General features: G+C 36.5%; 1 protein-coding gene across 1 annotated transcript in view; it reads right to left on the reverse strand.

Annotated features, from left to right (window-relative positions):
- The window catches only part of LOC131055195 (UDP-glucose:glycoprotein glucosyltransferase), a 221,810-nt gene that overhangs the window by 169,206 nt on the left and 36,687 nt on the right, over positions 1 to 15,917 (reverse strand). Inside the window, exons 4-8 of the mRNA XM_057989792.2 lie at positions 10,663 to 10,834; positions 10,420 to 10,493; positions 10,215 to 10,311; positions 9,867 to 9,979; positions 9,582 to 9,697 (exon numbers count right to left, since the gene is read on the reverse strand). Of these exons, the coding sequence (XP_057845775.2) occupies positions 9,582 to 9,697; positions 9,867 to 9,979; positions 10,215 to 10,311; positions 10,420 to 10,493; positions 10,663 to 10,834 (572 nt within the window). The remainder of the gene's footprint in view (positions 1 to 9,581; positions 9,698 to 9,866; positions 9,980 to 10,214; positions 10,312 to 10,419; positions 10,494 to 10,662; positions 10,835 to 15,917) is intronic.

A 15,917-nucleotide genomic window follows, 5' to 3' on the forward strand; every position in this document is an offset into this window, starting at 1 on the left:
CGAATCATACACACAACTACATTACCCTAGAGTGAATGATGCTTCACTATGCATATAACAAGAACTTTACAACGTGGTATTCATCAAAGATTATCCCAATAGGCAAAAAAGCTAATAGAGAAGTTTGGTGCTTGGTTTAGCCAATTTCCCAAGTTCACCTACATTAGGATACAAGGATGCTCTTGTCCGCCCTACATGCTACCGAGATACCCTACCGACAGGATAGTATTGCTTGAGTTGGTGAAGCAATTGAAGGCATAGAACAAAGTGCAAAAGAATAGGCACAAGACTAGAATTCCATTTCCCATTTCAGTAGGACAATCATTAGAAGTGTGTCCATCCTTACAAGAGGCGGAGAAGATAAAAGAAGAGCTGAAACCTATCCTTATTCCATACTTTTCCAAAGACAGCTTTGATCCCTATGACAGCATCAAAAGATCTAGTGGAAGAAGGCACAAACATAAGTTACAATTGGAAGATCATTTCATGAATGCTCAAGATGATCTAGACATAAGAAGAAGAATGTGCTCAAGGCTACCTATCGACATCGTTAGGGTATGCAAGGTCTTCAACATTCCAAATCAAGCGCAAGATAGTGCAAGACGCCTCCAACCAATATATGAACAAGATAAAGACAAGGAGGTGAAAGTCAATTGGATCGATGTGGAGATCACAAACTTGAAAGATTTGATGAAGCCAATCTTTGCATATACAAAACGATGGGTAGACATCAAAATCCAGAAATTGAAGAGTCAAGACACCCAGCTAACTTTTGAATTGATGGGAGAGGTTGAGTCTTTCGATGATGATACAGGAAGTGAAAGTGTCAGTGGAAGTGCCACCCAGTTGGCTCATTTCAAGGGATCGAAAAGAAAAGAAAGTCATAAGGAGGAGTCCCCAAACAAGAAGCACAAGTCAAGTTCAAGTCACCCTTACACTAGTACTTCTTATGTGCACAAAATAGAGATGAATCAAGCAGCCGGCCAGGAAAATCATCCACCCAAGGAGCATTGATCATGGAGTGAATGAGTCCATGGAATCTACAGTTTACAACAGCAAGTGCAAAAAGATAGACAAGGGTAGGCAGCCATTGGGCCAAGACAATTCAATCCCACCTAAGCTAATTAACGATGAAGTAGGCAATGATGTACACGTGGATATTGAGAATGAAGATCAAGAAGTAACATCTCCACCCCAAGAAGATCAGCAGCCAAATGAAGTGCAAGTAGGAGAAGAGAAATTTGCTATCCCAGCATGGCTTAGGGAGAGAGATTAACAAAGGATGTAATAGTAGCAAAAGAAGATCCTATTAATTTGGACAACTTCCTGAATGAAACCCAAGAGCTCATTGAGAAGAAGAAAGCAGAAATCTCAAAGATGACAAGAGATGGTATAGGATCTCGAATAATATAGATTGCCACTCCAAGAGTAGATAAGCCCAAAGGCGAGATCACAGCAAAAGAATATGATTTGGAGACTATTGATTTAGGTCCTACCACGGATCAAGCATTGAAGACATGAACGACACAATGAAGATGATCCATGACATGTTGAAATTGGAAGTAGAGAAGAATAAGAAATTGGAAAGAGAAATAAGTGTATCAAGAAGCCACTTCCAGCAGTTCAAGCAACCATTGAGGCAGCATGATCCTTTAGTTACGCCATTACCATTGCTTCCTCTCGACTCAGTTGACAATTTTGAAAAGATGAGAACTTCGGCACACCTGATGGATACTTGGATAAACAAAACTTTCGAAAGGGTGAATGCATTTATAAAATAACTAGTGAAGATATTTGATAGAACTATAAGTGTTCTTGAAAGAACTCAAGTCCTCATGGCAGCATATGATACTTTCATTTACACCAGAGACTATAACATGCCTAGATTGCAAGCAATGAGGAAACTGTCAAAGCAAATTTTGGTGCACGGAGGAATATTGAGAGATGGGCAATCCCCTGATTTCCAGAAGTGGTGTAACTTGCTTCACATGAGGAAGGTCATTTTTCAACATATCAGCAATGGATGGACCAAGTTGATGGAGCAATAAACTTGATACATGACAAGATTGTAGAGGTAGCTGAGATCATTCTTGAGAAGGAGATGAATGAAGGAATTAACATAGATGCCGATCGGCTGGCCAAACGAGTGAAGTTCATATTCTTCGGAAGAGATGGATCACCTTTTGAGAAACAGATGGACGATATACACTCATTCACAGTACTTGCCAGCAAGACTAGAGATTTTGGGCCAAGATGGGAGACAACTTTTGCCTTAGCTTTAGAAGAAATCAGTTTCTTGGAAGAACAATTGAAGAACTTGCCTGCAATTCCAATAACTGAGATTGAGTTCATGACGTCCAGATTCGATGAATTCGCAATAAAAGAAAAGGATAAGGGCAACAAGATTCTAGAAGATAGTTTGTTATGATCCCATGTAGCGTCAATTTTCCTATTGGAGGATTTTTCCTCATATTTTGTGCCAAATGGATGTCACATTCCCATTGGCTGATATTTAATAATTTGCAATAAGATTAGGTTTTTGTTGTAACAAACCCTAATCAGGGTTTGGATCAGGATGGCAAAATCTTGGCCCTTGATTTTGATTTAATCTTGGCCATTCATTGTATTTGAGAGCTCTATATAAGCTCAACTCGTTTCATTTGTAAAGGATCGATTAGAAGAATTTTGAAGAATTGTTGCTCGATGTTGCAAAATTAATAAAATCATTGAAATGTTGGTGACTTATTGAGTTTTGGAGCATTTGATTGTTTCTTCATCCTTTTATGAGTGAAGTTAATATTGAAAAGACAATAAAATTAGAATAGAATTTACTTTAAGTGTTTTAGATGAATGAAAGATGCATATGCATGATTGATAGTGAAGCTCGTTGTTCATACTACTAGTACTCCATCGATGGTGAAGTATCCCGCATAGTCAACTGAACTCATTTTAGCAAAAGCTTAACTTCAATTATTATTCCATCATTGATATGCTTCATCTTGAGGTATCTATGCTTGTTGTGATGATTTGAAAATCATCAAGCTATCCTTAGAAGATTACACTAGCGTTGTGGAGATGTTCATGGCATGTCGAAGCAAAGCTTAGTTGAGCTCACTTGAAGTTGTCCATTGTCTTGCATTCTTAGTATTAGCATAGCATTCCTAAAATTTTGCTCCTTTTTTCATTTTTTTATCAAAGATCATTAGTAGGAAAGAGTGATATTGCAACATCATTCGAAGAATAGCCTTCATGAGCTTGAATTGATGAAGAACAATCACGTAAGTCCCCTCACAGGTACAACAAACACATCACACTACTAAAGCTATCTAACACGTCAAGACCTGACATTGTAAACCTTGGAGTCGTCTAAAGTGATCCTTTGCTAATCTTCAGCATTTGAAAAGTCTTTGTTCAAGAGACAATAGAGTATTCAATACTTTATTTTGTGTTTGATTGGGCATAAAAACACCATCAACAGGTAGAAACCAAATATGCATCGTATTTCATTCGCTTGGAGAGGATGCTTGAGTTGCAAAAGGCATTGCAATTAATGGATATGATAACACAAAGGAATCGATGGCTTGAGTCCAAGACAAAGCAAGGTAAGAGGGTGAAGGATGTGGTTTAGAGAGGATTTTTTAGGGTGATGAAAATATATTGTCTGCATCACTACTCTTGTCTTCAAAGTGATTAGATATGGGGATGACAATGCATGCATTGATACTATACTTGACCAAATGAAGATTGTTGTGTGACAAGACCCACATCACAATTCTACAATAAACATATCCAACTAATCATTCATCATAGATGGGAGAAGATCAACACTCCATCACACATGGCTACCTATATATTGAGCCTCAAGTGATACGTGCAAAGGCCTAGTAGAATTATACCTATACTGAATACTGAGGTGAAAGCAAGGTTCATGAGGGTTATCCAAAAGAAGTATGATTGTATAAAAGCCACCATAATTTACACTAAGTGGACAAAATTTGCAACTCTTAGGGGCTAGAGGCCAAGATAGATAGAGAGACTATGGCACAAGAGGACCCAATTTTGTGGTGGACTATTTATGGGCCTACTTTTTTTGACTACTTCTCTATCTATTCCTTTGCTATCCCAAGATTCTAGTTCTTCTATTGTTGAGAGGAACTAGTCTACTTATACCTTCATATTAAAAGGAATAGGCTTACCTCTATGAGGGTAGAGAAGGATGTGGTTATACGTAGTGCCTAGCATCTCATTGACCACACATACATACAAGGATAGTCCAACATCACAATGGGATATAGAGCCTAAGGAGCTAGCACAAGTTGATGATGGTGCTACACAATCAAGACCGGTTGGTATTGGTTTGGAGGAACTCAAGCATGTGGTATTCTAATTAGTAAAGGCTCAATTCTCACCAGCTTTGCAAAGCTTTCCATTATTTGCAATAGCCAATAAAATATCCTAGTACTCCATTGTTGGCAATACAATTCTTTTTGGCAACTTTAACGCACGTATGGATACTTAATAGACACCTCTTCATGGTCATGCATAGGATGACTTATGCTTTCATGAGATGGATCTTGAATAGTATGGTTTACAAAGAGTATCTATTAACAATTATTGCAATCATAACCTATGGAAGGCATCTTTTATTGGGGAAATCTTTGAGGCCCCATATTCTCGATGAGCTACCTTGCCTCCCCAGCTCTACTAGGTTCACATACTTTCCCCATAGCTCCCACTTAATTTTCAGCCTCCTTGCTAACGTTTACCACTTTCACGGTTCACCCAAGCCTTCCAACCAGCCTCCTCCTCATCACTAGACACACCACACTTTGTTGTGATGATGATTACAACATTAACTATTCTTCCCATCTTACCCATCTCCAGTTTGAATTCTACTACCTCCCTCATCCCATCATAAATTCCTTGTATGAATTCTTACATCAATCCCTTTTGGATGCCATCTTAAACTTTGGTCCCCTCACCATACATTACTCCAACTCATCCTATACCCCAACAGGTCCTACCTATGAACTATTGGTATAACGATGAGTGTAAATCCCTTCATCAAAGACTTTGCCTTTCCCTCACCCATGAACCTCCCTCTACACCTTCCATCCATAGACAATATTGTCTACTCCAATGCAAGAAAGGAGAGTTTCTTGCATCTAGACAATTCGCCCTCTTCGATGATCTTCCAGGACCTTCTAGCACACTCTTCTCTTAAGAAAAATCACTAGCTCCAACATCAAACTCGAGACATAAGTTTCCTATGCTAATTCTCTTTACAATGTACCCAACCAACCTAATGTCCCACCACCATCCTATACTATTTTGTCCACTTGTACCACCAAGACGGCTATTTTGAGGTTGTGTATCAACAAAGTAGTAGATTGTGAAGGCCTCCAAGCCATGTTCCTTAAATATGGTGTGGAATCCTTTGCCTTATCTTGGGGAAAAAAATTAATGAGATTTATTTTTCCTTAATCCTAACCCCAGCAGATAATTCATCCAATACATACTCTGGAGACCTAAGCAACCTTGGTAACTACAAGACCATTATGATTGAGGATAAATTTGACAAACTTTATGCCACAATGTTAGACATCCAACTTTCAAAACACTTGGATAGAGGTAATCTCAACATTAGGGTGCAAGCTAAATTCAAGAGAGACTACCAAACTATTGATCGCATATTTACACTCTAGACCATAGATGAAAAACTTGGACTCGGCAATGACTCAATTGACCTAAAAAATTTAAAACTCGGAACTTGCCAAAAAACTTGAGGAAAAACTGGTAATAACTTGACAAATTTATAAAACAGTTTAAAATACATAAAATTTTTAAAATATTCTTCAAAAACACACATTACTAAATTTTTAAGCATATTACTAATTTCCATCATATAAAAATCAAAATTAGGGTTTAATGCATATCATAGACCAAAAAACAAGTTCAACCCTAAATGAGTTATAATGCCACTTCCACTAGCCATGTCATATGTAGAAGTTGTCCCATCTAAAGATATTTTTGGCAAGTTGTGCAATAATAACATAGGATGGGGGTTGGAGGGCAACACCAAAATGAGGTTGAGGGTAACACTTCATGGGGGTCTAAGGATGAGAGAGATAGAGAGGTAGAGAAATAGGTCTAGATCTTGGGGGAGAGAGGAGAGTGTGAGAGAGAGAGAGAGCTAGAAAGCTAGAGAGAGGCAATAGAGGAAGAGTGATAGGGAGAGAGATAGGTCTAGACTTCAAGGGAGATAAAGAGAGTGAGATAGAGAGAGAGAGAGAGAGAGAGAGAGAGAGAGAGAGAGAGAATGTTGATAGGAGCCTATTCATTACTGAATTTGACTGTCTAAAAATTTATAAGATCTTCATAAACATAGAATTTGCATTATAACTCCTAGAGGTCTAAAACCACTCTCAAACACCCTGTCAATATATACATGAACATCTCCACAACGCTAGTGTAATCTTCTAAGGATAGCTTGATGGGAGATTGAGTTTGACTTGAAGACAAATATGGGGAGTTTGAAACATTTCTATTTCACCACCAATGAAAAACATATTTTTTAACTATAAGTATGAAAACTAAATCACATGAATTTGGACGAGTTTTTCAATGAAAAGTCTCAATTTTTTGCATTTACTCGCGAGCTTCTCAAGTAAAAATTGCTGCGAGTTTTACAAAAACACGTGGGCAAGTTATTGGACAAGTGACTCACCTGGCAAATTGGATCGCGAGTTTTGCGAGTTTTTGGCGAGTTTTGCAACCTTGCTCTAGACCATTATTGAGGAGGCTTCTCACCAATCTTCCAAAGTATTTTGCTGTTTTATAGACCTCAAGAAAGCCTTTGAAATAATTCCAAGACATTTTCTTTCCCAAAACTATGTAGTGTCAACATTCCAGATTCTCTCATCACCACAAATTGGAGGCTTTATGAGATAGTCATTAGACAATTATGTACTTCTCATAGTGTTTCTTAGCGAAAGGTATCATTGAGATCAAGCAAGGATGTCCTCTCTCAACGACATTCTTAAGCATTTACATTGATGAGTTTGAGGAGTTTATTTGACAAGATACCAACATTGATGACTATCTCTTGCATAGGGTTGTTCTAATCATACTACTTTTTCTCAATAATGTCTCCTCTCTATTTTGTCAAGGGTCTTTTTGTTCGACAACATACCAACATTGATGATGACTATCTCTTGCATAGGGTTGTTCTAGTCATACTACTTTTTGTCAATGATGTTCTTGGATAGGACCAAAGAGGCCATCCAAAACTATTACAAGGGGGATGCAAGAAGGTTTGCCCCCTATTTGGGAGATCACTGATCGGAGGTGGAACAATCAACTCTACCAACACATTCATCCAGCAGGTTACCATTTCAATCCCAAGTTTTTCATCTCTAAGAGCTTCACAAATGCTAATCAAGAGGTTATGGAGGGCCTATCCATATGCATTTTGAGAATGGCACCCAAGGTTGAGGTGAGAGACCTCATCATTTCTAAGTTGAAGAATTATTAGTAAACTAGGCGGAGGCTCTTTTCTTCACCATTAGCTAGCGAAAAAGATCCATATAGACAACAATTAAGAAAAATTGAAGTCTTATATCTAGAAAGTTACAAATTACAATTATTAAGAGAATATTGTTTATTAATGGACTGTTGAATTCCTTATTTGTAGGTTCTTGGTGGAAAGATTGGGGTGGACATACCACAAATCTGCAAAACCTAGCCTTCTAAATTTTGTTTCAACCTTGTAGTGCTTCTAGTTGTGAAGCACACTTGGAATTCATATGATGTCATTCACACTAAGAAGCATAATAAATTGACTCAACAATGCCTCAAAGATATAGTCTTTGTGCAATACAAACTTCAACTTCGCACAAGAAGGGTGTTGGACAACCAAAGCAGCCTATTGATTTCAATCAAAATCGATTCCTACAATGACTAGTACTATGCAAAATGATTAGCCCTCAATGGTTATAGAGAATGAAATTGCTGATTTCAAAAGGCACGTTATGGAAGATGTGATTTCAAAAGAAGCAAGGGAGATTGGATTGTCATTTTATGACATTGATATGGCAAAAAAGGGATTATTGCCATATAGTAGCAAGGTGGAGCCACATCCACAATCTTCTAGGCCAAGTAGGAAGCAACAACCATAACCTCTACTGCTGAATTTTTCACTAGAATGAGGAAGAGGAAATCATAAAAACTTATAATTTTTAACTTGAATATATATTCAATTTGTGATGATGACTTTCAAAGACAATCATCATAAATTCATAGTAGTTATCAGTTAACAACTAGCTATTGTATCCGGTTATACAAGATGATGAGATTTTGTATTCCATATGTATTCAAGAATCAAACCTAAGAGAAAATGCTTCCTAATGTTTTTTTCTACTCATTTGCTATATTTTGTAATTGAATTTTACAAAACAAAAATGTACTTTTTAGTAAATTTGTATTTTTTTTTAGTTGTTGAGATTTTGCTAATTTTTTGCCAATTCATATATTTTGGGCTTGCTGAGAACTCTCCGAGTCGTTGTCTGAGAATGACATCACCAATACAAGTATTCTCACCATTGACTTGTTATTGTTCCGCAGCAATACATAGGAGTCAAACAAATACTTTTCTTTCTCACAGACTTTAGCATTGCACAAGGGTGAACTTGAAAAACAGATGGCCGAAGGAGCACCCTTTAAGGCAAAAACATGATGGTGTGAATGGCATACAAGGTGGCTGCTGAGGTTGTGAGAAACAATGCCATGAAGACAGTGGGATATATTTGACAGATATTTGAGACATTTAGAAGGAAGGTATAAAACATGAATTGAATTGAGTGCTTCAAATATAACTGATGGATTCAAAATTTATGAAAGAAATTTTCTACGAATTTATTTGTTGTGAATGGAAATTGGCAGTAACTATAAATGAAAGATTTGAAATATGAATCAAAAAGAAAGCAAATAAACTTTAATGCAAATGTATTTGCTTTGTATGGCTATTTTCCTTGGCACTCTTATACCACTGTCAAGTGGGAAATGGACTGTGAATACACATTTGAAAATGAAAAAGTGAAACCCAATTCTTATTCGCTTGGAAATGTTATACAAACTACACATTTAACAACATGAAATGACAATTTGGTTCATCTTCAAAATAACTGTTCACTTTCTAATGCATCTAGATAAGAATCATATAAAATATTATTATATTAGGATTATGTATTATAAAATTACAACATATTCCATTCCTCTTCTACATAGCTATAAGGTCTTTTATACTAATGTGCTGTATATGAAAGTATGTTCATTGCTAAGTCCTTATGTCCTCTACATAGTTGGATGGGTTTCTTTTATATATGTCTGTTGTCTATAACAGGCCACACATCAAAGAAATTCTCAATGCGATCCTAAGGACTAAATATGTTAATTTAAACTCTACATCACAAAACTACCTTTCAAAATTCATGGGTGCTGCATATGACAGTAAAGCATAATATCATCTGCTGTTAGAATCTTTAAGAAAATCTAAAAATAACCAAGTAAGCTATGAACATTACGAGAAAAGATCAATGCTATCAGTGCTTATCAATGCTCCATTTATGGCCATCAAACATTTTCCTGGAGGCACCATCCGCTGATTGGCAGCGATTTCATCTTTGATAGATTGATTAAGCTGAAAAACACAAAAAACATTATTTTTTTTCTTAAAGTTCCCTTACTATATTTCCTTAAAATTCCAACACAAAATAAAATAATTCTCAAAACATATGAAAAAAGATATCATTCTTTTTAAAGGACTCCATCGACATTATATGGTGCACTTTTCTCAAATCAAAGCAAACCTTCATGCGTGACAAAGAAGAAACAAGATTTGGAAAGTTTTGGTTGATTTCTTGCATGGTATGTAATGGATCTGAAGCCTGAACAATTCTCTGTGCTGATTGATATCCTAGATCTGCAAAAGGGAACAGACACATCCAAAGTGAAGTGAAATTATATCAATGCCCTGAAAAACCATTATAGGTCAATTTACACCCACCTAAGATACTAGGAACAATGCCAAAAGCACCCATAATGAAAGAGAAGGAAAAAAAACTCAACAGGACTCGACTGTTGAATAAGTCTAATGTACCTGATGCCTCAAAATTTATTCCATATAAACAGTATTGTAATTCATATAAGATTGTTACCTTTCAGTTCCCATACTTCAAGGGTATCCGACACTGAGGATGAGAGCAGATAATCACGAAAGGCCATCACATCTGATGCTAGCTCAGGTTTGCGTTCCTGCAAAATGTCCAGTGAAATCAATTATGTGTGTAGGGATTAAAACTAAAGATCACATACAATAAAGCTTTACAGTGACCAGATCATATAAACCTACAAAATACACACCAAAAGCTTGGAAAATATAAACCCTCTAACTTCTTGGCTGAGTTCTTCCGTTTTAGGATCTTCCAAGATTACTCCTATGCGACAAAGATGTATATTAGCAATGATTTTTACCAGGATCATATTATCAGAATACTGAACAATTCTCCACAAAACTAAATTTTGTATACATTTGCAACTTTATCTAACATTAATATCCAAATACTATGCTTCTGAAGTTTATAAACTCATAAATCATATATAGACCTTTCTTCACTTCACTATCATCAATGGCTTTGTATTCCATGTTCTTCAAAGCAAGTTCCACACCATAGCCACCCAGATTCACTATGTTCCCTGTTCCTACAGCAGAGCAGTACTCAGCTTTTGATTCACATCCAGAAGGTATCACAGGTCGAACAATATATTGCACTTCACCCTGCAGTGTAAACAACACAAACACTAGAGGTCAAAAAAGATAGTTCAATAGGATTTTAGAAATCGGCTAAAAAGCTCAAGAATGTTGAAAAAAAGGTGAAACTCCTGCAATAAAATACTTCTGAAAGTTTATGCAAATATGAAATTTGTTTACTTATCAAAGATTACCAAATTTGATTGTAATGTGATTGCACAAAATCGGCAATAGAAAAAAAAAAATAACAATAGGTCTCACAGGATTTACCTGGAGATACCCTTTCAAGAAAAAACTATACACAACAAAGAGGGCAAGTACGTTATTAATTTTCAAGAAGAGATGTACATCAATACACCAATTCTCTGATCTCTGATATTATTCCAGCAGCACCTGAACGCCTGTAAAACAACCTAACATCTACTAACCAATGGTTATAATTTATAGAAGTCATGGGATGAGAATACCACTATGGTGTCTCAAAACAAGAGGCATAAAACCACCTGCAAAAAACCATACACCCCGACTCATGGACAACCTGTAAACTTGGTAAATAATAATAAATGCACATGGGTGCCCCAAACCCAATAAGGAAAATGTAACTCCCAAGGCATCTTACACATCATTACTTCTGATGGCTGAACATGCATAACATGGCACTCCATTTTGGTTAGCATAGAATAAAAATGAACCCTTTTTCAATGATGACTCTTCATCTCCCATCTAGACACCAAAGATGAGAATTCTGTCATTATTAGTTGTAACTGCCACTGTTAACTTTATCCTTCATTTATTGATGCACTTACAATATGTCATAGACATGGTTGCCAGGGGGCCAGTACTCCTACTGGTACAGGAGAATGGTACCAGTACCAGTACATCTATTTTTAAAAAGAAGATGGGAATACTTGGAGATGCCATTTTTCTAAAAATTAAATAATTTGTTAATTTGCTAAATTAAAACTGAAAATATCATGACGTTTTCATCAGCAAGACATCTGTTGCAAGCGAGGACATCTCCAAAGGCATTCCCAATACTAGAAAAGTGTCCCAATCCCCGAGTCGGAGACACATGTCCCTGCAACTATGGTCATAGATATATTTTATATTTAATATTCTAGGTACACCTTCCAAGGATCATGGAGACACATTAAAATGATTTAGAATTGCAAGGTTAATGTCACCTTATCCTAACAACGAATTGCTGCCAAAACAAAAAGATCCATCAATAACTCAAAAGGCCAAATATATAATTACTTGTCAAACAATTGAACACAATGCTAACCAAAAAACTAACAAAATGAGTAAAAATTAAATACAAATATTTTCTTAAGGGATTATGGCGCTGGCTATTAATATTGATACTTTAGGGTTTATGCATGGAACTTCCTATACTGAGCAACCACCTCCTATCTCCAAGCTTTTGCTATGTCGAATTGTTGTGAATTATTGTCTTCTTTGAATTGGTTGATGCTTTTGGTACTATGTAGGATTGGTTAAAGGAGTTCTCAATTGACTTGCCCTAAAGCGGATGAAATGTAGGGAGTTTGGAAACCTATGGGCACCACTCCACAAAGTAACTGTAATGTCCCCTTTCTAAACAGTTAATTTGTGATTCATCGTTAGCCTATTTCTCCATGGTCTCATGGGCTAACTTGGACATTGAAGGGATCCAGAGGATATTTGGCCTAGGCATTTCCAGTTTCAGGCCAGTCTGAGTTGATTTGATGCACTTCTGGGGGGCTTACTATTTTTAGTAAGTCAGCTGGCTAGGGCAGTGACTCAGCATTTTCAGTGCATTCTTGAATGTCAACAATGCCAATGATGATAGTTGAATATCGACTGGGTAATTTACTTCTAATCGGAAATATTTATTATTTAACGAAAAAGTTTAAGTTATAAAGTTAAATTAAAATATTTAACTTTAAGTGTTAAACAAATTAAATGTCTCCTTTCTTTAAAAAGGTACACGGGCGCCCTGATGAGGAGATTATCATATTAAAATAAAAAGTGATTTCTATTATCCCACATTGCCTGAGTTGGGTCGACTTCCTTGGAGAGTGAATAAATAGAAGTGTTGAGAGCTCTTTCAGCATGCTTGGTTGGAGAATTTGTAAGTATATTGCTGGGGTAATTTCTCAAGGGTTTATAAGAACGAAATCCCTCATGAACGACATTCTCTTCACTGTTGCAAGATACAGTCAGGAGGATTATTGAGTGATTTCATTCAGGAAACACAGTTGGGCTTCATCATTGGGTTGATATCAGTCTGATTTCTGAGCACTAAGGGCAAATTTTGGAGAAGATTGTTAGAGCAGATTTGAGGACATTAGTGGCAGCCAAAAATTTTAAAAAAAACATTATTTGCTACAATACCTCTGCTACAGTACCGCCGCTATAGTAACGTTGCTACAGTGTCACTGCTATAGTTTTGCTACAGTGATTTGCAGATTTTCAGTCAATTAGAGTGTTGTTTAGATTGATTTTGTGAGCAGCTCAAACCAAAGTATTGTTGCATTTTCTGGGTATGTTGAATTTAGATGATAGGGGTTATTTTATGAACTGGGTTGTCAGTATTTGATTGAAAAATTGAATATTTAAGCTTGCAGGAAAATCTGGAATTTTCAGCAGTGTATTTCCTTTGTACTGTTCAAATTTTGCTGAGTTTAAAATTAATGCAATATATTCTATTTTGCTGCAATCTATTGGTATGAAAAAACATTGAAATTCATCATCAAAAACATTTGCAAAAAACACAATTCAAACATTATATACAAACCCAAAAAAAGGAGGTATAAGGGTGTATGTTACAGTAACCATGTGTCTACTGTTGTGGGTTCCTCAAAGGATCTCCAATCTTTGAGTTGTCCTTTGTCAAGTATTGAAATGAGGAGGCCTATTGGGAAACAAGAGCATCACTTATCTCCATGGATAACATGTAAATAAGATATTATCTTGTTATTCCTACATCCAGATGTGGAAGAAAAGGTTGAATAACATTAGAGGTTAGGTTTAGTAGGTCACTTCTAGCATCTCTAGCCAAGCCTCACTCAACTACATGTCCAGTCTTCCAATTCTTATCAAATCATGTTGTGTGAAGACCCAATTCTAGCCATACTCTCAAGAACTTTTGTTGCAATTTGTCACTCTTAGTTATAGCCAAGTTCTTTTAGAAGTAGATCCATGGCATTGGGGATCAGCCCTACTATGTATGAAACCACGGCTTCCAGAATTTGTTCTTTCTTCTAAGACATTTGCTCTAGCCCTTATTTGGATTAGAATGTTGAATCTTCCACTTCAGTTGTGGCATTCATGTAGCTTGATTGCTATTGGAAATGATTTACAAAGTTAAATTCCTATTGCCCTAGAAACTAATTCACATTTCCATTCAACCTTTTATCAGATGCTTGTTGAATTTGAACTTGACCTATTTAGTGGTCTTAAGAAGGGATCAAAATACATGTTGGGGACCACATATGGCAGCAACCTCTGGACTAGGAAAAGATTGTTTTTCACTCTAGATCGTGCTTCACCTACAATAATTTAGGTTTAAATAACTCTCCTTTGTTGAAGCCCCCTCACCTAGAGGTTCTTGCTAATGTTCACTCATCTACAAAGATTGTTTCATGGCTTCTACCTAGTTTTTTCAATGTTGTGCACTCTAGACCTCCTGTTCTCATCTCTTCTCCTGTGGAGATAGTTCCTCCTTTTCAATCCCTTCCTCAACTTAAGGTTGCATGTGGTGCTGGCTTTGCCCTTTTGGATAATCCGCAGTTTTGGGGGTTGGCTCAAATTGCACAAGCTCCCCTTGTTCCTCCTCACTTGCCCTATGGTCTTCTGAATCTCAAGATGCAACCCTGTCCCCTTCCTCTAAGAAATCACTCTCACCACTGTCAGTTTTATTGGAACACATTGTTGAAGACTGCTTAGATGGGGATGTACTCCTGCTTCTAACGGGAAATCTGCTTAAAGGAAAAATTCCTTGCAAATGATCTTCCAGTCTCATTGGAAAAGGGGATTGGCTTGGTTGCCTAGAGCAGGGTTTTACTTAGTGCCCTTGTTGATCAAGTTCTCCTACCTAGTTGTCTTTTATGGTTGAAATGTTATTTGTTTGGAAGGCAGGTGCCCTTCTGTTAGATCTTACATACTCAGTTTGTGTTTCCTTGGGTGAGGGCCCCAATAGAATCCCTCTGTAAATTATAAAAAAAAAGAAATACAACTATTTTTCCCTGCTGAAGGTATTGTTGCTAAGAATCCAAGACAAGTGACAGTTAAGTGAGTACATACAATTTGAGGGTGCATTAAAATTACTTTGATGGGCACCTCCAATTTGAGGATGAATTAAACTTGACTTTGATGGAACAACCAAAGAAAAGCATGATATTTGTGCCTCTGTACTATTATTATGAACATCACCATTACAAATTGATTTACCCCGTTTCAGATGGCTTCATATTGGAAGAGGTAACAGGTCAGTAAACCACTTGGTACATACTAAGAGAACTGATGACAAACAGTGGGTGTCTGGACAGGTGCACAAGAGCTATATAGAGGACCCCATTCTCTTAAAATTATAAAAGAAGAAAATGATTTTTAAGTCCATAAGTCTAATGTCTTGGATTATAATTATTGAGTATACAGGCACTTGGTGATCTAGCTTTTCGGGATAAGCATTACTTTTATAGATAAGGTGGGAAAGAAAGCACAATACTGCCCCATTCAAGAGAATAGAAGCATCAAGGGCAACTCAAAGTATGGAAAGCAATAGCAGAAAGAGACTCAAAATAATACACACAACTCAGGAGTACCAAATAACAAAGTAAAAATAAGCAGTATTGAGCTACTCCACAATGCTCGACATCTAAATTAGACTGCTAATAGAAAACCAGAAAGTAATTAATAATTAATTTATATTATAATAAGCATATCTATATTATATAAGTATTGTAATCACCTAAAATGCATTCCCACATTTCCGATTGTCCTCACACCAGATCTGTTCCAAATGTCCACTTCTAACATTAATTAGATAAATTATATTTAATTAATCAATTCGATCATTCTTGTAATATTAATCAAATAAATCTCAATTATTTAATTAATAAATGTA

The sequence above is a fragment of the Cryptomeria japonica genome, chromosome 3 (genome assembly GCF_030272615.1).
Source record: "Cryptomeria japonica chromosome 3, Sugi_1.0, whole genome shotgun sequence".
Classification (NCBI taxonomy): domain Eukaryota; kingdom Viridiplantae; phylum Streptophyta; class Pinopsida; order Cupressales; family Cupressaceae; genus Cryptomeria; species Cryptomeria japonica.